General features: G+C 41.2%; 1 protein-coding gene across 1 annotated transcript in view; it reads left to right on the plus strand.

The window, feature by feature from the left end:
• The window catches only part of HUNK (hormonally up-regulated Neu-associated kinase), a 119,743-nt gene that overhangs the window by 49,811 nt on the left and 46,517 nt on the right, over positions 1-23,415 (plus strand). The window contains exons 3-6 of the mRNA XM_033947489.1: positions 1,129-1,421; positions 9,761-9,816; positions 13,237-13,372; positions 17,244-17,371. Coding sequence (XP_033803380.1) covers positions 1,129-1,421; positions 9,761-9,816; positions 13,237-13,372; positions 17,244-17,371 — 613 coding nt within the window. The remainder of the gene's footprint in view (positions 1-1,128; positions 1,422-9,760; positions 9,817-13,236; positions 13,373-17,243; positions 17,372-23,415) is intronic.

Genomic DNA, 23,415 nt, shown 5'->3' on the forward strand with positions numbered 1-23,415 from the left:
CCGTAGAGTTATATTCTCTATGTCTTCAATTAATTCTGCATCCATGTTTTCCAGTTGTCTTGGAGGTCTGTATACCACACCAAGATACAGGCATTTTTTACTACCTCGTGCCAGATTAACCCAGAGGGACTCCCCGGTATACTTGACATCAGTGATCCTGGTAGTCAAGCCATTGTGACATCACTGCTGAGGTTGGCACTTGGGCATTGGTGGAATGAGGCATTATGACATCACAATCTCAGCTCTGGAATGCTGCTACTCTTTGGGTTTCTACCGGGTAACATAGTAACATAGTAAATGACGGCAGATAAAGATTCGAACGGTTCATCTGGTCTACCCATTAAAAATACATGATTAAATTAACTTGTCTCTTCTTTGATATTTCTGGGCCATAGACTGTAAAGTCCACCTGGTATTTTCCTAGGTTCCAAATGCTAAAGTTGTCATCCAAGCTCGCTCCAGCCTATCCAACCATCCTGTTTGCAGGATCTCTACCATAAAGTCTGGCCCGTAATATCCTCATGTTCCAAATTAGTGGAGTTCCCATTCATGCCCTCCCCAGCCCATCGTACACCAAATCACCACATATAAGACACAGACTACTAATGTAATGTAATGTAGGGTAAATGGGATGCCCATGTGGGATCCTTAAGAGGGTGGAGTTAAGGATGGGTCATTAGGAGAGGGATCTCCAGGAGAGCAGACTCAGAGGGGTGGGTCTATGAAGTGGGCAGACTTGATGGGCTATGGCCCTTATCTGCCATCATTTTTCTATGTTTCTAATGTATTATTTAGGGGCTCTCACCAGATCTTCTCCACTCTCTTTGTTTGCTTTTTTAACAGAATGATCTCAAGACTCTTTTCCAACACATGACTGGCCTTTTTTTTTTTTTTAATACTGGACTTTCCTCATCTCCTTACCTATCCCTCTAGCTCATCTTTAAATGGATTTAGAGGGCTCTATATATTGGAAAAGTTTGTTGGGATTATTTTCATACTTAATAGAAACATTGGCTCCAATCCGTTGGCTAGTAATACAGTGACTGGGTTGCCCAATAGTACTTAGCAAGATTAGAACCAGCCTACTCAGGTGCTCACTGTGCCCTCTCCACCTCTTTGTCTTGGCAGGTGGCTGTAAAAGTCATCGACAAGAAGAAAGCCAAAAAGGACACTTATGTCACCAAGAATCTAAGACGTGAGGGGCAGATCCAGCAAATGATCCGTCATCCTAATATCGCTCAGCTATTGGATATACTGGAAACAGAAAACAGCTACTACCTGGTGATGGAATTGTGCCCTGGTGGCAACTTAATGCACAAGATATATGAGAAGAGATGTTTGGAGGAGAACGAAGCCCGTCAGTATATAAAGCAACTCGTCTTAGCAGTGGAGCATCTGCATCGAGCAGGTGTGGTTCACAGGTGAGACCAAGTTAAATCTAAAGAATCTCAGATTTCTTCTGTGAAAAAAAGACTTTATAATTGAGAAGACACAGCTTTGTTTGTTGGTGAGATGTTTTTACCTTACACACTGATTGGTTTGGGACAGGGGTAGGCAATTCCAGTCCTTGAGAGCCGGAGCCAGGTCAGGTTTTCAGGATATCCACAATAAATATGCATGAGATAGATTTGCATCTCAAGGAGGCAGTGCATGCAAATCCATCAAACACATATTCATTGTGGATATCCTGAAAACCTGACCTGGCTCCGGCTCTCGAGGACCGGAATTGCCTACCGCTGGTTTGGGAGATTAGCACAGAAAGAGATGTGTTTGTGATTGTGTGTGTTTGTATCTAAGTTACAGAAAAAAAAAAAAAGGATAAAAGTAACCACACACACACAAAAAACCCCAACAACGCAGTTTAAGGGAAAGCAATAAGAATATAAAACAGGTAAAAACAATAAAAATATAAAATATTTATTGAACTTGCCAAAAATATAAAAAGCTCTCCAGAATAAAAAAACGGGTCACAATGTACAGTGGTGAACAGTGGGACCCAAAACGGTCCGTATTTCAGCAGATACACCCCCTCTTTTACAAAGCCACGCAAGCGGCTGCCGCGCAGTAACGGCCCCAAAGAGATTTAAAGGGCTTCGGGGCTGTTGCTGTGCGGCTTTGTAAAAGAGGGGTATAGCCTTCCTCAGGAGCCCTTAACCAAATGAGATAGCAAAAATATGCAAAATGAACCAAGTTCAAAACCAGAAAATTAGAATTGTGCAACACTAGATGGGACTAGGGCATAATGGGGCAGGGATAGGTGGGCCTGGGTGGGCCTGGGGGCGGGGGTGGCTTATATAAAGCTGCAGACCACGTCTATAGCTGGATTTTTTTCTGCATTGCTTTTGCTGCTTTTTTTCTCCAACAAACTGCATTTTTTGATTCAAAATGTTTTTGTGGCGAGGCTGACTGCCGGATTCTCTCTACAGCGCCGATATGAGCGGTTGACTAAAAAGCAGCTGCTGATCACGAGTGTCAATTGCACAATGGCACCGCGTGCAGAGCTGCACCTCCGGGAAAGATAGGCGTCAGAAATGCAGGCCAGGCCTACATTTTTGCCACCTTTATTTGTCACGACTCACACCCGCATAGACACTTTAGGCCACCTAATACCACTTCTGGCATTAGCCACACCCACAGTGGAGTTAGGAGGCCTAAAGCACCTCTAAAGATGCAATTCCAGTGCCTTTTATTTAGGCACAGGGAGGCGCTATAATGTTGCACTTCTTTTTTGCCATTTTAAATGGCATTTATTAATTAACTTAGGCCCCTGAGCGTATTTAATTAATTAATTAATTAGCTTTCTATCCCGTTGTCCCCCCAAAGAGCTCAGAACAGTTACAGGTTAAACATGCATAGTATACATTAGCAGGTTACGATTTGTACTGGATTTGCCATAATTTCAGTAAAAGTTTCCGGTGCAAGTTTATATTTATTTATTTATTTATTTATTTATTTAATTAATTAATAAAAAATTTATAAACCACTGAAAATCAAAGTGATATACAAAACAGCGTGCATATTATAAAGACAAACCAAATGTACATCAAACAAAATTAACATTTACATATCAAGTCTATCAAGCTGGAGTTCTTACTTCATCTTATGACATCATAGAGACAATGCAATGCCAAATTTATTCAGTGATCAGTCTATACCAGTGGTCTCAAACTTGCGGCCCGCCAGGTTCTATTTTGAGGCCCTCGGTATGTTTATCATAATCACAAAAGTAAAATAAAACAGTTTCTTGATCATATGTCTCTTTAGCTATAAATTACAATATTATTATTTAGACTTCGCCAAAAGGAAAGATTTATCAACTATAAAGAGTTTTACCTCATGCAAAATTGTCATTTCTTGAATAAGACATTAACTATTTTTTTCTGAGGCCCTCCAAGAACCTACAAATCCAAAATGTGGCCCTGCAAAGGGTTTGAGTTTGAGACCACTGGTCTATACGTATTACATAAAAGCATCAACGAACAGTTAAGAGTTTTCAACTGTTTCCTGAAACATGTACAATCTTTACACGTTCTCATAACCCCAGGAAGTGAATTCCAGAGCTGTACTCCCACTACTGAAAACTTTATATCTCATATTCTCTTGTGGTAAAATAATTTTAATTTCCCTCAGATCGTAACCTTCGATTAGGATGGTAGACTTTCCAAAGATTTTGGAAGCATGCTGGAGCAGAAGAATATACCACCTGTTGCATGTATGAAAGCACCTTGTTTGCTGAGGGAATGGAAGCCAGTGCAGTTTTTTTTTAGAACTGGAGTAATATGTTCAACCCTTGGAATACCTAGGGGCCTAATAATAATATACAGCTTACTGGTTACAATTTGCCCTAGTTATTATGGCCAGTCCTAGCAGTGGTGTAATGGGGGGGGGGGGGGCGGACCACTCCGGGTGTAGTTTTGGTAGGGGCGCCAGCATCTCTCCACCCCACCATGCCACACTCACGACTTTCCAGCCCCCGGACCTCTCCAAATCCTCGTAAGTGCGTGCAATACCCCTACGGCCCACCGTTCACGCCAGCCCGGCTCTCTTCTGAAATCACCCCGGGTCACAGGGCCAGGAAGTGACACAACAGGGAAAGCCAACGCTGGCACGAGCAGCAGACAGGAGAAGCCACCCACGCCGGCGAAGATTCAACGTGCTGTTCCTCATTTGGTGATCCCGACTCTACTGCTAGTATTTTTTCACATTGCGACCCCCTGAAGTTGTGCCCTGTAAAACAGGGTTTACATATATTTTTTATATTTCTTTTTCTTCAGCCATTTCGGATGTATCTTACATGCAACTTACAATATGTAATGTAATGTAATGTAATTTATTTCTTATATACCGCTACATCCGTTAGGTTCTAAGCGGTTTGAAGAAAATATACATTAAGATTATAAATGAGAAGTAAGAAGGTACTTAAAAAATTCCCTTACTGTCCCGAAGGCTCACAATCTAACGAAAGTACCTGGAAATTAATAAAGAAGAGAAAATAAATCGTATCTGTAAATCGTACTGACATGACTGAATATTTTTTTTTTTAAACATACTCTCATATATTTCAAATGCTTGCAAAACACTTTGAGTAAGATGGTGGACACAATGGCTCTGGGGGATCCTTGATAAAGCAAATTGTTGCAAAACATGTCGGATCATGTAACCCAGTAGCATGATAAGCTAAGTATACAACTTATTTGAACATTTTTAAATAGAATAATCTCAAGGAAACTTCTAAAAAGAGCACGGTGGATAAAAAAGTTTAAGAAAAGTTTACTTAAATAATTGCAAAAACAGAATATGAGCCAATGAGGAATGAAAACACCGGTATTCCCACCGATATTGAACACTACTAAGGGTGGAGGAGATGTACCTGAGGCCACATTTTGTTACATTTGAAATATATGAGAGCATGTTTAACAATTTGTAATTCTACGGAGGGGAACGCTAGATATTTTGGAGAGTTGTGTTATATGATTCCCAACCATAAATGAAACAGATTTAAATAGTGCCATCTTTAATAATAATAATAATAACTTTATTCTTCTATACCGCCACAATCTTGCGACTTCTAGGCGGTTTACAATCAAGAGAGCTGGACATTATATGTATCACAGTACCGTGAAATTCAAGTGGACTAAGGAGGGGGGTAAAGGTAAGGGGGTAGGGGAGAGAGAGGGGATAGCGGGTCAATTGTTTAGGTATTTCAGGAACAGGTATGTTTTTAGGCGCTTCCTAAATTCCCCATAGGTAGTGGGTGAAAGCAGTTGATCTAGGTCTTTAGTGTGAATTTTTTTTAAAGCAGCAACACTCTAATAGGTAGGGTTACCCGTTTTTCCTTCGTGAAAATCTGGACCCATGGCCACGCCCCCAGCACTGCCCATTTCCGCCCCCCAGCCCCGCCCCTAGACAGCATCCACGTATGCGCGGACACGATGCAATGACGACATGCGCACGTGTGCGTGCACGTGACGTCACCGCTCATGTGCGGATGCCCCTTCCTGACGCGATTTTGTCGGGAAGCGTCGAGAAAGTGACGGACTCCCGGACTCCCTCAAAAAGAGAACATGTCCGGGGAAATCCGGGCGTCTGGCATCACTATGGGCTCCTTTTACAAAGCTGTGCTGGCGGGTTTAATGCGCGCTGGCCGAAAAACTACCGCCTGCTCAAGAGGAGGCAGTAGCGGCTAGCGCAGCCGGCGGTTTAGCGCAGGCTATTACGTGCGTTAAACCACTAGCACGGCTTTGTAAAAGGAGCCCTATATCTACTGTATACTAGGAGAAAAGGAAATCTTATAGCAGTCGCTGGTCCCGCTGTTTCCCCCTTTCCAGGATCAGTGGGGGTGTCGGTTTGAAAGCCTCATCCAGAATCGTACAGAAACTTCAACCTTTTGCGCCTGAATCCCACAGGGAGTAGGAAAGTCTGAGCAAAGTTCAAAAGCCAGTTTGTACACAGCTGGGACTTTGTCTGAGCGATTTGCAGTCAGATTGGCGAAAACGTGAAGGTGATCGTGATAAGGGACAGACAGCTGTCTATTTTCTTCCGGTCATCTGTTCCTAGAGATCTGTTCCTAATAAAGAGCAGAATGAAATCTCGAATGTAATCAAGGGAAGGCAGAGGACGAGTGGATTGGATTGGAATTCAGTTGTCAAAGCGAAGGGGGTAACGTGAGAGGCCTCAGACGATCTGTGCTTTGGCAGCAGTTCCTACCTCTCGCAGCCCTGATAATGCTTTACCCTCAGGGTTTAAGTCTAATGCGTGGGCAAATAGGGCCAGCAGCTGATGCTATCATATACAGTGAAGAAAACTTCACAGTTTAGAGAATGTGGCACTCTTAAGGAAAGAGACGGCAGCTTTGCGTTCATTTCTGTGAAATGGCTCGATGGGGGTGTAACAGTTTCTCCATTTGTGATTTTTGTTTGTAAAGACTAGATGGCAGCTATACTCCTATTAGAAATTTTTTTCAATTATAATTGTGCAAAATACATTATTTAAAATATTTGTAAAGTGCTCAGACCAAGAAACCCATATAATAGTGATGTCACTGCAATGAGGTTTACAAGGGGACCATCATCCCCTTGTAAACCTCATTGCAGTGACATCACTATTATATGGGTTTCTTGGTCTGAGCACTTCACAAATATTTTAAATAATGTATTTTGCACAATTATAATTGAAAAAATTTCTAATAGGAGTATAGCTGTGATTATAAGAATATATAACGAATATCGTCACAGATTACAAAGAAAGTTATCTCTCTATTTTGTAGTCAATAAAGACTAGATGGACCATGCAGGTCTTTATACGCTGAGAATTGCATATAGGGCACCCTCTTGACTTTTTACACTTCCCGCATAATGACTGAAATTGCTCAGAATAGAGGTCTGCACGGGAACGGGGATCACGGGAATCCAGCGGGTCCTGCGGGGGTCTCGTGGGAATCCCCCCGTAACCCACAGGACTTCCACGGGGACCCCGCTCTAGCCAACGGGACTCCCACGGGGTTGGAAGGCTTTGGAAGCAGGGTTCGTCCATATAATATAATGGACACGTCAGCCTTAGTAAAAGAGGGGGTTTATAAGTTAATTACCTGAACAGAAAACAAAAAAAGGGTTCCACCAAAGAGATTCCACAAGGAAAACAGCAGCGCAAACACAAGTAATTGCTGCTTTTTATGGGGACGGGCGGGAATGGAGGTAATTCCTTGCGGGAATGGGTGAAGATGGAGAGGATCCTGGTGGGGACGGGTGGGCACGGAGAGGATCCTGGCGGGGACGGGCGGGGATGGGTGGGATTTCTGTCCCTGCGCAACTCTCTAGCTCAGAACCTTTGTCGATAGAAGAACCACAAAAGGGGATAAGCCCCTAGATGCAGCTTTCTTGGTCAATCATGGCACTGCACACATAAGAACATAGGAATTGCCGCTGCTGGGGTCAGGCCAGTGGTCCATCGTGCCCAGCAGTCCGCTCACGCAGTCTTTTATGGTTTGAATGAACGTTTTGTATTATGTTAGAACTATATTTTTGTTTGTTAATAATTCTTAAATTCATCAAAAAGTACTTAGCTGAAATAACTGATGCAAAGTTATCCCTTTCGCTCACAATTACCAAGTGGTTGACTTCTTCCTAATAAAAAAACATAAACATACTGTTAGAAGAACACTTAAAAAAACACCCTTCTGTTGTGTCTTGGCGCCACTGTTGAATACCTCTAGCTCTTCTGATAGCGCTTCCTCTTCAAGTTCAATGACGTCGCCATTCCGCTGAATACCCAAATATCTACTAGTACAGTTGTCAATCAACAGTGTGCTGTCAAACGCTACTATGGGGGAAATATTCAGCTGGCTGCATTATAATGCCACTGGCATTATTCCCCGATATCAGCCCGCTATTTTTAGTGGGTTAAATGTGTGTGCTGAAAGTATTGCAATATGTTGCTCTTTGAATCGTTGTGAATGTTTTATGCTGCAAACCGCTTAGTTATAGGCGGTTAAGAAATTTTAGAAAGAAATAAATAAAATAAAAATATTTAGAGCTGGGCCATGTCCAGGCTTCAGAGCTGAATATCCAGTTTAGGGGGCACTGGCTAAAGTCAATATTCAGAACTTTATTGGCTATGGGTTGCCACTTAAAAAAGAGGACTGTGTTTTATGCGGTTTCCTTGGCTAGTTAAGTGCTGACTCTTAGAGAATGACACGGTGACAAAATTCATCACCGTTCCCGTCCCCGCGGATAACCACGGGAAACCATCTTCATGTCATTCTTTAAGGAGAGAGGGAAGAATCAGAGTATGAATGGCCACAACCACTGACCCGCAAGCCTTGCTTTGAAGAATGCTGGTGTAGAAGGACTGAGGTTGAAACAGACACTAAAGAATGACAGTCTCTGGTATCCAGAGCAGATATTGTGATGTCATAATGCCTCATTCCACCAGTGCCTAAGAGCCAATCAAATCAGTGATGTCACAATGGCTTCATTATCCTTGGCTCACATAAGAATCAGAGTATGAATGGCCACAACCACTGACCCGCAAGCTTTGCTTTGAAGAATGCTGGTGTAGAAGGACTGAGGTTGAAACAGACACTAAAGAATGACAGTCTCTGGTATCCAGAGCAGATATTGTGATGTCATAATGCCTCATTCCACCAGTGCCTAAGAGCCAATCACATCAGTGATGTCACAATGGCTTCATTATCCTTGGCTCACATAAGTACAGCCACTGACCCGCAAGCTTTGCTTTGAAGAATGCTGGTGTAGAAGGACTGAGGTTGAAATAGACACTAAAAAATGACATTGGTTTATTTCCCGCGGTTATCCGCGGGGACAGGAACGGTGATGAATTTTGTCACCGTGTCATTCTCTACTGACTCTGCTCCCTGGAACGCCCCCCAAATAAGCCGGTTTTCACTTGGGAGGTAACCGCTAATTTTCAGCAGTGATAACTAGTTAAGTGCTGCCGAAAATGAGCAGATGGCCCCGAACAAGTGATTTTAACCGGTCAGCGGCCATTTCTGGCCGGTTAAATCATTTTGAACATTGGCCAGTATGTGGAGGTGTGGCCTCGTGGTTAGAGCTGCTAACCTCCCTGAGGTTGGGAGTTTAATTCCAGCCTGCTCCTTGTGACTCTGGCCAAGTCACTTAGCGAAAATCTTCTGGTTGCCCAGCCGCAATATCTACGGCTCCCCTTTTCTGTACAAGTGTATTCCTTGGTTGGAATTGTGAAAAATGTGCATTACAAAACATTTTGGATAGAGCAGGGGTAGGGCAATTCCGGTCCTCGAGAGCCGGAGCCAGGTCAGGTTTTCAGGATATCCACAATGAATATGTATGAGATGGATTTGCATGCACTGCCTCCTTGAGATGCAAATCTATCTCATGCATATTTATTGTGGATATCTTGAAAACCTGACCTGGCTCCAGCTCTCGAGGACCAGAATTGCCTACCCCTGGGATAGAGAAAACGTAACCATCACATAGAGCGGTGCTTCCCAAACCTGTCCTGGGGGACCCCCAGCCAGTCGGGTTTTCAAGATATCCCTAATGAATATGCATGAGAGAGATTTGCATATAATGGAAGTGACAGGTATGCAAATCTCTCTCATGCATATTCATTAGGGATATCTTGAAAACCCGACTGGCTGGGGGTCCCCCAGGACAGGTTTGGGAACCACTGACATAGAGTAGTGCGATTTTGCCAGATGATCTGCCTTTAACAATCTGACTAGGTGTTTCTCCATCCTTACCATTGCTTCTGTTTCTCGCAGGGACTTGAAGATAGAAAACCTTTTACTTGACATTGATGATAACATCAAGCTCATTGGTAAGTAACAATCCATATTTGGCTTTTCTTTTCTTTTTTTTAATTTTTATTAATTTTCAAAACTAATACAAAGTGCCAGGAATTATACAGACATTAAACGTAAGCACTTCAATTCCATCAATAACAATGCAGAAGAAAAATATCCCTCCCCTCCCATCCAACAATTTAATCCAGAAATAAACCCAAAAGATATCCCCCCACCCATCCACCCCCGTCCTGGATATGGCACTCTTTCTTTGCCATTTTGCTTGCAGCATTTTTGCCAAGTCCTTGAAAGAGTTCTGTGAATCTTGATAACTTAAGTGAGCAGAGTTACTAAAAAGAAACCGTGAGAGAATTCTCACCTCTCCAGCAGCACACAGAGTGATTTAACAGATGCCAGCTTGTGATTATACACAGCAGTCTGGCTCTCACTGCAGGCACAGAATGAAAAAAAAAAAGGGTGAAACCAGTCTGGAAAGGAAAACTAAAGTTCCAGGAAACCTTACTGCTTGTAGCACCATTGAGATAAATAGATAATATAAGAACATAAGAATGGCCTTACTGGGTCAGACCAAAGGTCCATCAAGCCCAGTAGCCCATTCTCATGATGGTCAATCCAGGTCACTAGTATCTGACCAAAACTAGAGAGTTGCATGGGGACAGAAATCCCACCCATCCCCGTCCGTCCTTGCCAGGATCCTCTCCGTTCCCATCCGTCCCCGCCAGGATCCTCTCCATCCCCACCCGTCCCCGCCAGGATCCTCTCCGTTCCCATCCGTCCCCGCCAGGATCCTCTCCATCCCCATCCGTCCCCGTCAGGATCCTCTCCGTCCCCACCCGTCCCCGTCAGGATCCTCTCCGTCCCCACCCATCCCCGCAAGGAATTACCTCCATCCCCGCTCGTCCCCCATAAAAAGCAGCAATTACTTTTGACCGGATCATCAATTCCACAGTTTCTTTTGTGTTTGCGCTGCTGTTTTTCCTTGTGGAATCTCTTTGGTGGAACCCTTTTTTTGTTTTCTGTTCAGGTAATTAACTTATAACCCCCTCTTTTACTAAGGCTGTCGTGTCCATTATATTATGGACGAACCCTGCTTCCAAAGCCTTCCATCCCCATGGGAGTCTCGTTGGCTAGAAGGGGGTCCCCGTGGGAGTCCTGTAGGTTAAGGGGGGATACCCGCAGGAACCCCGCGGGACCCGCAGGATTCCCGCGATCCCCGTTCCCATGCAAACCTCTAGCCAAAACCCAAAGAGTAGCAACATCCCAGCATCTCAAAGAATAGCAAGATTCCGGAACCCCAATGAGAGCAACATTCCAGAGCTGAGATTGTGATGTCATAATGCCTCCTTCCACAGTGCCTCGGAGCCAACCTCATCAGTGATGTTACAATGGCATGATTGTCCTATACTTGGCACCCATAAGGGCATAAGAGCAGCCATACTGGGTCAGAGCAATGGTCTATCAAGCCCAATAGCCAATCCAGGTCACTAGTAGCTGGCAAAAACCCAAATAGTAGCAACATTCCATGCTACCGATCCAGAGCAAGCAGATGGATAGTTACATAGATAAATACAGTAGATGGATAGATAGATAGTCAGACAGGTAGGTAGTTACAATTACAAAACCTTCAAGAAAGAAATTAAAACCATACTCTTCAAAAAACACGTTAAACCTATCCAGCACAACAATCCTAACCCAACATCCAACACTCTATAAACCCTTAGTATTCTCTAATTTTTCTAGTTACCAAACATTATCTAAAACCCATAATTCTCCCTTAAAGTTTTATCTCATCGTTTAATCTCTTACTTCAAGTTGAAATGTAATTCTTGTTTTAGTTTGGTAATGGCGGAATAGAAATCACTAATGTAATGTAATAGATACATAGATAAATGGAAAGATGCATAGATATTTGGTAATAGCGTCTTTGTGACCATAGGGAGGAATTCAGTAGACAATGGGAAGATATGTTCTACATCGGTATTCTGCAAAGGATGCTCAGTTCTAACTTTGCATGTTCCTCGCACCTCACTGGTGTAAATACTAGCGCACAAATAAAGATGGTTGGGCGCGTGAATAATACTATTCTATAACATTGTAACCAAATTCGGGAACACACTGACATGCCCAGGTATCCCGACCTGCCCATCCAATGTCTACACCCCCTTTTGAGTTGTACGCCATAAAAATTTAGAAGCGCTTATTATAGAACAGGGTGCAGGGCAGGTCAGCACATAACTCCAGATGTGCGTGCCCAATTTTGAGGGTTATTAATTATTCAATTTTGTAGCCCGTCTTCCCAAAAGAGCCCAGAACAGGTTACAAGTTTACATACATAATATAAGTTAGCAATATGATAGCTGGGGTAAGGATTACAAATAATGATAAGACGTATAATACAATATAGGCACGGTATGAGTTATGTTTATGTTTATTAAAAATCTTTATATGCCGCTTAATTATCAAGCAGGATCAAAGCGGTTAACATAACAATTCAGAAATTATTAAAAAGAACTCCATTAAAATAGAAAAGGAAAAAGGGGAAAAAAAAATCACAACATACAAAATAACATTACTCTAACATACTTACAATCTAATATAATAAAATGGTAAGCCGCGCAGGCGCACTTCCTATGCGTGTGGCGGTTTTCCGTGAGCTGTAGCGACCCGCAGGTAGGACTGCGCATGCGCGGCTTACGGTTCAGTTTATCGGTCTGCCCTGCTCCCTGCTGCTCCTTGCCGTATTGTATTTTTTAGTTGAAAGACGCAGCGGTGGCTCCTCTCACGATCCCCGCCTGCGTCTGACAGCCGTGAGCACTTGAGATTCGTAGTCTCTATATATACATAAATATATTCAAGTATTTAAAAGGTTTTTATAACTCTAAAAAAACAAATCTGGACTATCTTATTCAAGCATAAGCCTATTTTTATTAGGATTGTCGGTGGAAAACACTTGTATTGAACGTATTCACTTCATACTATATAAAGACACATAGGTTCCTATGGGTCTTTGCAAAATATCAGTAAAAGCAACAGCTATCCTGACTAGCTTGCAGGTAGACGCTTATGCCTGCTTCCAAGCAGATGTAAATATCCATGTCTAGGCTATTAAATATATGCATAGCTTAGCATATTTTATCCATGTATGTAGATGCAAATTCCACCCAAACTCTGCTCACACTCCACCTCTGTACGAACCTCCTAGCAAAGCATCACCACCATGTCATGGTGCATACTTTTATGCGGGTTGGTATTTTTTAAGAAGCTCCTATGTGACCACATACCTAAGATAATGACTTTCTAAAATTAGCTGCTAAAAGGGGACAGGGTTGAAACTGTCAGAAGAGTTTCTGGTCCATAAGTACGTTGCACTCATAGATCTCTACTCTGGATATGCTGATATGAAAACTGCAGTATGATATGTATTTTCTTTCCAGACTTTGGATTAAGTAACTGCGCTGGCCTTCTGGGTTATACCGACCCTTTCAGTACCCAGTGTGGAAGCCCGGCTTATGCAGCCCCTGAGCTGCTTGCTCGGAAGAAATATGGTGCCAAAGTGGACGTCTGGTCTATGTAAGCTTATGATCTATTTATTTAAAAATTTGTTATAGAGCTGTTCATAATATTTCATAGCGGTTTATAAAAAGCAATAAACATACATGCAGTTCATAATCCACGGGAATTTGTATAAGTCACTGAAATTTGGGCACAGATCCCAGATCTGTGCATAAATTAATTAAATCAATTAGGTATTAACAATCAATTAGGGGGTATTTCATCAATGGGTGTTTCCGCTTGCTAAACGCTAAAGATGCCCATAGGAATATAATGGCCATCTTTACCGTTTAGCAAGTGCTAACACGATTAATGTGCGCTTAGTCAGTTAGCACCTTGGTTAGCTACCGAAATAAGATCTGAAATTTCTCCCTTATTGTATTTAACAAGCACTTAATTGGCAAAGTTAGAAATAAGACGTATGTCAAGACAGGTCCAGGATGAATATCAGGAAGTTCTGTTTCACGAAGCGAGTGGTGGATACCTGGAATGATTTTATACAGGTTTAGAACAAATGCTAGAAAATTCTTTTTTACGCAGAGGGTGGTAGACACATGGAACGCGCTTCCGGAGGAAGTGATAGGCCAGAACTCTGTACAGGGATTCAAGAAGGGTTTGGATAGGTTCCTGGAGGATAAAGGGATAGAGGGGTACAGATAGAACTTGAGGTAGGTTATAGAAGTGGTCAGAAACCACTTCACAGGTCGCAGACCTGATGGGCCGCCGCGGGAGCGGACCGCTGGGCGAGATGGACCTCAGTCTGACCCAGTGGAGGCAACTTCTTATGTTCTTAACAACTTTTAAAGATGTATTGTACTTATCTTAGGTGGTGAGAAACAAGGGATATGTTTTGCCAACATGTTTCACCCCTGTGGGGTTTCCTCAGGGCTCCATTCCCTTGATGTTATTCTGACTTCACGACGCGACCACCAATGAATTAGACAAGATGCTAATATAAGTATAAAATCAAGTAAACAGCCTTTTTAAAAAAAAAAAAAGTTGATCATTTAATTAGAAATGCATAAAGCCAAGTGTCATGAAAATCTAATTGAACACTTGGTGGCATTTCAGAGGGTCTGAAGCAATAATATATAGAAGGTATTTCAGGGGTAATTTAGTTTATCTCACCCTAATGTTTATACTGTGTTGAAACCTTCTATCAGTATTGAATAGCCAAGCCTATCATAAATTAAATATAGAAACATAGAAACATGATGGCAGCTAAAGGCCAAATGGACCATCCAGTATTCCCATCTGCAGCATCCACTATCTCCTCCTCTCCCTATTGGTTAAGGTTCTTAATATTTGCATGTCCTCTCCCTATAGGCTAAAGCTCTTTACACCTGCATTACGATGTCATAGAGCCTTATGGTTATAGAAACATAGAAAGGGTAAATTAGATGCACATCTCCCTTGAGATACAGTGATATGGGGACTAAAACTATGCCAGGGTTCACCTGGCGGGGCCTCCGCATGTGCGAATCACCAGACTTGATGGACCCAGGGTCTGATCCGGAGATGGCAATTTTTATGTTCTTATGTAGTAAGGGGGGTCGGTATATTCTAGCAGCAGAAATGATCCTTTCATCTAACGCTATTCTAGAACCCATCTACTTATTTTATTTATTTATTAAAATGTATAGACCGCAAATTTAAAATTCTACATTCATGATATAACATTCATGATATAACATGATATAACATGAATAACATTCATGATATAATTACATAATTTTTAGAAAATAACAAAACATCAAAATCATCCATATACAAAATAATCAACCAATCAAAATAATCCAGCTTGCACCTTGCAGAATATATCTATTTTGTATCCGTCACTGAAAGTCAAGCGTATTTTTAAATGTAAAATCAGGAAAAAAAAAATCCAAATTGTCTCTGTCATTCTAAACCCTAGTGCAGGGCTTCTCAGTCCATTTCTTGGAGCATACCTAGACCCCCCCCCCGCCTAGACCCGCCTCTAAGCGGGACCCACCCAGTTTCACCCATCCCTGTCCCATTACATCTCAGTCCCGCCCCCAATTCCACCCAAGCCCCACCCCCCGCTGCCGGCAGGGATTTGTTGGAAGCTTTACAAAACCTGGACAAAGTGCCGGGTGAAGAAAAACTGACTGGACCCCGAGGACATGTCTGGGGAAAAATCCAGACGTCTGGTACCCTAAGCATACCCAGCCAGCTGGGTTCTCAGGATATCTCATATGAATAAGCATTGTCTCCTTCGAATGCAAATCTCTTCCATGCATATTCATTGTGGATATCTTGAAAACCCCAAAACAAAAGAAACTGCGGAGGAGTTGTTCTTGAAACCAAAGAGAAGGCTGCAGAGATGATGCACAAAAATGGCAAGTCTTTAATCAAAGTCAATTAAATCACACTTTTGAAGAACCATTTGGAATACACCTTAATAAAAGCTGCTTTGATTTTAGTGAGCTGAAGGAAAGTCTGATACTAATCCGTCACAGTGTAAAACTGAAAACGAAACGTATCATTACATTACATTAGTTCTTATATACTGCAGCGACCTTACGGTTTACAGATCAAGAGTTACTAACAGATTTCAAATCTTTTCGCAAAGAAATCAAAACCCATCTATTCAAAAAATTTATACAGATGTCATAACTCCAACCTGGATTCTCCTCAGTGTAACTCCCACTTCCTCCCTCCTTCACCAGTTACCCTTCCCCTCAAAGCCCAAGCTTGTCAACTGCTTCCCTAACCGCATATATACTGAAACTGCACTATCTCCTATCTGTACAGCATCCCGAATTGTATATCCACTGGAATAGCCCATTCTTCCTTGCCGTATCCCATTCCCTAAACTATACTACTCCATTCTGCTTGTAACTCTTCTGGAAATGTTCTTCTTCTTGTAACTCTTCTGGAAAAGTCCAGAAGTCTCTTTGTAATCATCCTGGAAATGTCCAGATGTCTCTTTTGTAATCCGCCCAGAACTGCAAGGTTGAGGCAGAATAGAAATCTGTAATGTAATGTTTAGCAGATCATAATCGGTCAAAAAATTTAACAAAAAGTAAATTTCCAACAGTTTAAAAAGCTAAAATTAATCATGATGTTTACCAAAAAGATATGTTTTCAACATTTTTCCACAGACTGAATATGATACAGAAAACAGATATATACCAATTTCTTTCTCCCATAGAGCTGCTTGGAAAGCCAACATTTTACCAAGGAAACGTTTCCTTCAGCTCGTCAAAATCAAAGCAGCTTTTATTAAGTTGTATTCCAATTGGTTCTTCAAAAGTGTGATTTCATACATTTTGGATCCCTGAGGAAGAAGTGTTTATTGAAACATGGACTGTGGCGGGTCCAGGTTTTTAACCTGAAGAGAACCATTCTTTGAAGACGAATGTTTTATTGACTTTGATTAAAGACTTGGCATTTTTGTACATCTCTGCAGTCTTCTCTTTGGTTTCGGTGCACAACCATTGCTGCAGATTAGTTGGAGGTTTTTTGGGAGATGTTCTCGATGCAGGCTTTTATTCAGTCTGTTTTTGCAAATTCAAAAACAATCCACATATGCATATGCTGAGGAAGACCCAACACGGTCTGTATTTCGACCAATACGCCTTCCTCATGGGTCCTAATATGAGTAATTGGATCAAAAAAATATGCAAATGTGGATGTTGAGAATCAACATGAAACCAAGAGCATGGTACATGCTGCGAAAACTGGGCTCCGACAGGCCTGGATGTGCCTTGTGGTCTGGGTTAGAAGCACTACCCTAGTGGAATATAGCAATCTCAGCATCAAGAGAAGGGGGTCAGTCCAGCCATACCAGATTATGTGAAAATGTGTTTGCTTCTCTCTTACCTAAGCCCTACTTGGGACTTTACTTTTGCTTTGTTATATACAGAGGTGTGAATATGTATGCGATGCTGACTGGAACATTGCCCTTCACCGTGGAGCCATTCAGCCTCAGAGCTTTGTACCAAAAGATGGTGGAGAAAGAAATGAATCCTCTTCCCGGTCACCTTTCCCCAGGTAACTATTTACTTTACTCTGTCTGCAGATATGCCTCATCAAACAGCTTCAGGCAAGTTACAATTTAGAGAAAACAGAATAAATCATTAGATCAGAGCCTCTTTAACTTTTTTAGCTCTGGCACACTAAACAGAGCAAATTTTTTTCACAGCACATTACAATTGAAATTATAAAATTGCAAAACCAACAAAAAATTAAATTAGAGAGTTATTTATTTCAAGTTCTTTTATTTCAAGTTCTTTAAGCTGTGTATGGGTAATTGTAACAATGGTGAAACTAAAGTATATGGAATAGAATTGCTAATCAATGTGATGGATGTGCATGTTTTTGAGTGCAAATTAACTCACAACGTGACTCGATAGTCAACAAGCAAACACGAATTTCATCAACAACCATCCGTAGTCATTCTTTTTTTTTTTTTTCAGTTTAATTTCTGTCAGAGCTGAAAATTCAAGTTCACAAAGATAAGAAGATCCAAACGGTAACAAAGCCTTGATTGCTTTGTTGCTCAAGTTAGGATAATTGCTGCATAAAAAAAATAAAACAAATTACTTGCCATTAGTTTTCAAGGACCAATCATGTCAAAGAATAATGCTTGCCTGGGCGCTTGTATCCTTATGCACACAGATGCTCATTACATTGACAGACTCTTGTGTACTTGATGTACATAATAATAATAATAATTTTATTCTTATATACCGCCATACCGAAAAAGTTTTAGGCAGTTCACAACAAGGTGAGCTAATACATGGGATCCAGATAAAATACAAATTAGAATAATGGACTTAAAAACAGATAAAGACAGATAGCATTTATAATATAATGCAGAAAAGAAAACAACAGTTTAAAATTGGGGAAGCATTGCTGACAGTTTAAAAAGAACTGTTAAATGCTAGCCAGACAGGCAATAAAATACCTGCATGGCAGGGAAAGAAGTAATACATAGAAAAGATAAAATACATCAAGTTGAATATAAGGAACCTGATAAAAAAATGAAGCAGAATGCATTAAGATACCAGTCTTTAACAATTTTCTAAAATCAAGATAGGAAGAGACCTCTAACATAATTTTTCCAAACCATACATTCAATTTAGTGGCTTGAATGAGAGAGTTCTCTCAAGAAACTTCTTATAATGACAGGATTTTATGGAGGGATATGAAAACAAGTGCACTCTATGTGTGGTCTTTTTGGCGTGACTCAAAGAAAAATGACTAAGTCACAAGTGCTAAACAGTGAGGTGGAAACTCTCAAAGAGTATAGGATTGAGAGGTCAAAATTGTAAACTGGAAATAGTGATGGGACGGAGGGTTCGGCTATAGGAGCCTCGGCTATTGGTCGGATTACACAATTCTGAGTGTATGTGAAGATTATGTAGTCTTATCTTCTAGCATTTTTACTCTAGCTCGATATATATTGAGAAGTCTTGTCTGCTCTATTTTCAAAGAAAAATGAGACACAAGATAACCTGGTAACAAACCCGAAACTGATTTATAACAAATACAAGAAAATCTGAACAGAATTCTCGACTCTATTGGCAACCAATGGAGTTTCAAATAAAAAGGAGTGATATGCTCCCATTTTTTTTAAACCAAAAATGAGGAGAACGGCAGTATTCTGAATCACTCTCAATTTTTTGAAAATTTTCTTGTAAGCACCTAGATATATAATGTTACAGTAATCAAGAGTACTTAAGATAGAAGACTGTACCAATAAACGAAAGGAAGTTTCGTCAAAATACTTCTTAATGGTACAAAGCTTCCAAAGCACAGAGATACATTTCTTAAACAATAAATCCGTATGTTGTTCCAATGTCAGATGTTTATCCAGAGTCACTCCCAATATTTTTATGGATTGTTCTATATTATAGTCCAACCCATTCACGTGTATTGTTGTTTCTTTAACCTTATCGTTGGGAGTTGCTAAAAAAATTTTTAGTTTTTTCCACATTTAATTTTAATTTATAAGCAGTCATCCAAAGTTCAATCTGACTTAAAATAATTGCTAAAAAATTTATGAACTTCGGTGACAGACAAGTTAACGGGATGACTATAGTGCTGTCATCCGCATAAATGTAGAACTTGAGCTTTAAACTTTGCAACAAATTTCCCAAGGAAGTAAGATAAATATTAAACAAAGTGGGGGACAGAGGTACATGTCATCTATTCTAGTGTATACTTATGAAGGGGATTTTAAAAAAGAAAGTAAAATTCTAGAATCTCTCGTGGCGCACCCAACATGTCTTCGGGGCACACCACTGTACCTTGGCACACAGTTTGAGAGATACTGTATTAGATACACAAAATATCAAAATTAAACAATAAAATGCACATAAAAACTAATAAGAAAATACATTACACAAAGTCAATGTAAACAAATCTAACCAATGATTAATATAAAATACATTTTTAAAAAAACAAGGAAACCTAATGACAAAGCATTAGTACAGTTTTTTTTTGTTTTCGATTCGATGTAGGATGGCATCAATGGGAACTCCACTAGCGTGGAACATGAGGATATTACTGGCCGGACGTTACGGTAGATATCCTGCAAACAACGGGTTGGTTAGATAGGCTGGAGTGAGCTTGGACGGCAACTTCAGCATTTGGAACCTAGGACAATACCAGGTGGACTTTACAGTCTATGACCCAGAAATATCAAAGAAGAGACAAGTTAATTCAAGGTTAAGCAATTTTTATTGATGACAGCACAAAACGGTACAATGAACAACAGAACAGTCTCAACTCACGGTCACCAAATATGTTTTATATACAATAAAACAGAACCCCCTCCCTTCCCCAAGTTACTCCCCTTCCTATACAAAACTATGAATTAGCTCAACATGTTTTTAGTAAAAAATTAAACCAGAGGTACATAACAACTATCTTCCACCCAGACAACCATCCCACATCTCCCTCGGGCGCATACTAGAAAACTGCCCTCCAATCCCAGCGCCCTGTACTGTTACCTCCCCCCCGAGTCATCCCCCTTCCCTCCCTCCCCCATCCCCTCCCCCTTTGACAAGTTGATTTAATCATGTATTTTTAATGGGTATAACTAATGAGCATTGGAGTAATCAAAAATAAGATCTAATTCTCCAAAATCTTGGTGCCTCCTTTTACAGCAATTGGTATTTTAAAAGAGACCATTAATATTTATTTATTCAGTTTTCTATACCGTTCTCCCAGAGGGAGATCAGAACGGTTTACATGAATTGTACTCAAGCAGTTTTCCCTCTCTGTCCCAGCGGGCTCACAATCTATTTAATGTACCTGGGGCAATGGGGGGGGATTAATTGACTTGCCCAGGGTCAGAAGGAGCAGTGTGGGTTTGAACCCACAACCCCAGGGTGCTGAGGCTATAGCGTTAATCACTGCACCACTCTAGAGATCATAATGTAGTAAAAGTGAGCCAGGTATAGGACAATCAAGCCATTGTGACATCACTGATGAGGTTGGCTTTCAGGCATTGGTGGAATGAGGCATTGTGATGTCACAATACAAGCTCTGGTTACCAGAGACTGAAACTATTTATTTATTCAATTTTCTATACCATTTTCCCAGGGGAGCTCAGAACGGTTTACATGCATTTATTCAGGTACTCAAGCAGTTTTCCCTATCTGTCCCAGCGGGCTCACAATCTATCTAATGTACCTAGGGCAATGGGGGGATTAAGTGATTTGCCCAGGGTCACAAGGAGCAGCGTGGGTTTGAACCCACAACCCCAGGGTGCTGAGGCTGTAGCTTTAACCACTGTGCCACACTCTCCCATATGCAAAATTGAGGTTATAAAATTACCCCTTACATCCATGGGAAAACATTTTCAATAAATCTTATTCTAAAGACAAGCTGCAAAAAACTAGATAAGCATATCTATTCTCTCCTAAATACTTCACATGTTCCCAATAAAGCAAAACTCAAAGCCCTTTAAACCCCTACAGGCTTTGGGAAGTTACCGCAGCGGCCCTTGCTATCGGGCTTTTTAAAAGAAGGGGTAAACGTCGGGGAATCGCCTGCTGGAAATGCCGGCAGAGAGTAGTGCCACGGCGCCTACCCTTGGGCTGGACTTTACCTTGAGCCCAGACGTAAGGTCACCAACTCTTCAGCCGTTGCCGCTGGGAGATAGCTTACCGCAAGACGAGAATGCGCCCAAGGGGGAAGTATTCTCGCCCCATGAGGCCATATCGGAGGGCTTGCTATCTGAGACTGCTCGGAGTGATTTTCTCCTCCTGAATGAACCCACACAACTCAAGGGACAATTCTTAATTTCACCAGCAGTTTCTTTTCCAGTGACTAAACCCCCAGAAGTCACCCTAGATGCCCTTTGGGATTTGGTGGTGAATCTAGGGACTTCGATTAATCCTCAGATAAAACATTTGGATAAGGAGTTGAAAACTCAAAAGGAAGAAATGAACTCTTTAAAACAGGATGTGACTTTTGTAAAAACCGAAATTCAGAAACGAGATAAAGAGTTAACAACGATTAAATGAAAGCAGGACTTGTTTGTAAAGGATAACTTAATAATGCGGAGGAAACTGGAAGCTCTTGAGAACAATAATCGCATTAGTAACTTGCGTTTGATAAATTTTCCCAAAATCTCAACAATCCCTTCAAAGGATAAGGTACAGTGCTACTTTATGGAAAATTTAAAAATACCGGAAGATTCCCTACCTCCCCTGACAAGGGTTTACTATTTACCTATTACAGAAACGCAGAGCATTAGCTCTAGACAAGGATTAGATTCTTAAACTTTTGTTTAAAAATAAGGCTAAGGACTTCCTGGGACTTCAGATTCTGATTTTCACGGACATCTCGAGAGAGACGCAGAAGAGAAGACGAGAGTTTCTAATGTTGAAACCTGGGGTGACCCAATTAGAGGGTCTCTCTTTTTTCTTAGATACCCCTGCAAGTGTGTTATTAGATATTACTCCTTAAAATATGTTTTTGTAGATCCGTCTTATCTAATTAGTTTTATCTCCCTAAAGAAGGAATGAAGGAACATCTATACCCTAGTAAATAATTAGCTCTCTGACAGCAACAGTTATACTGGTCTTATTATATGATTATGTTAAGTTAAAATTACTCTTTCTAAAGTCTTGGATCGAAATTTTGTGGACTCGAGTGTAAAAATTTCAAAATAGCAATTTGCTTTTCCTATTTTCTTTTCATATGTTTGATACATTTGAATGAATATTTTTTTTTTCATGATCATACTTTGTATACAAGATGTTATGCTTGGAAAATAATTTGAAATTGTATAAATTATTTTAAAAAAAGAAGGGGTAAAGGAGGCAATGCTTGAGTATTGTCAAAGAAGCATCCACCTGGCTGGTGATGTCATCGTTTTCTGTTTTTAAGAATCTTCCCTCAGGGGGCTATCGAGTAGGGCTTGTCTTGCAGGCTCCCTATCTTCCACCTTGGGTGTTTTATTGGATGTGGCAGTTTCACTGATAGAGCGGAGTATAATTATGTTGACTGCAGGGACTGGTGCTCTGCACAGCTGCTCTGCAGCTTAAATCACAGCTCAGAAGGGATGATGGGTTTTGTAAGTGATTATTAGAGGAAAGAGGCCCCGAACAGAGGCTGGGGGATGGGAGCTTTATCCAGCCCAGAAATACCTCAAGAAAGAAGAGGGAGCCATTAAAGTAACTGCCTGCATATTATAGATGATGATGGTTGCCATAGACTACTTATTAATAAGTGCCTGATCGCTGAATTAGGTAAAAATTCGGAACTATTTCCTTATGCCGCTGCACACCATTATAATCCATGGCAACCAATTTCATCAGTTGTTTCAGGGCAGACTCATTGGTGGTGTAGCAAGAGGCTAAACACAGGGGAAGCCAGAGTTCAAATCCCACTCTGGCTCCTTGTGATTGTCAGCAAAACCCCATTTAGGCATCCCAATGTCACCTGGTGAGAGTCTCTGTGACTTTCGCCCACCTGGGTGCCATGATTCCACTCTAGAACGCTAGTATAATCCAGCATCAGCGTAGCCTAACTTTATGCACTTGGTTGCACCAGCCATAGACCTGGCGTAACTGCCG

The sequence above is a fragment of the Geotrypetes seraphini genome, chromosome 6, assembly GCF_902459505.1.
Source record: "Geotrypetes seraphini chromosome 6, aGeoSer1.1, whole genome shotgun sequence".
Classification (NCBI taxonomy): Eukaryota; Metazoa; Chordata; class Amphibia; order Gymnophiona; family Dermophiidae; genus Geotrypetes; species Geotrypetes seraphini.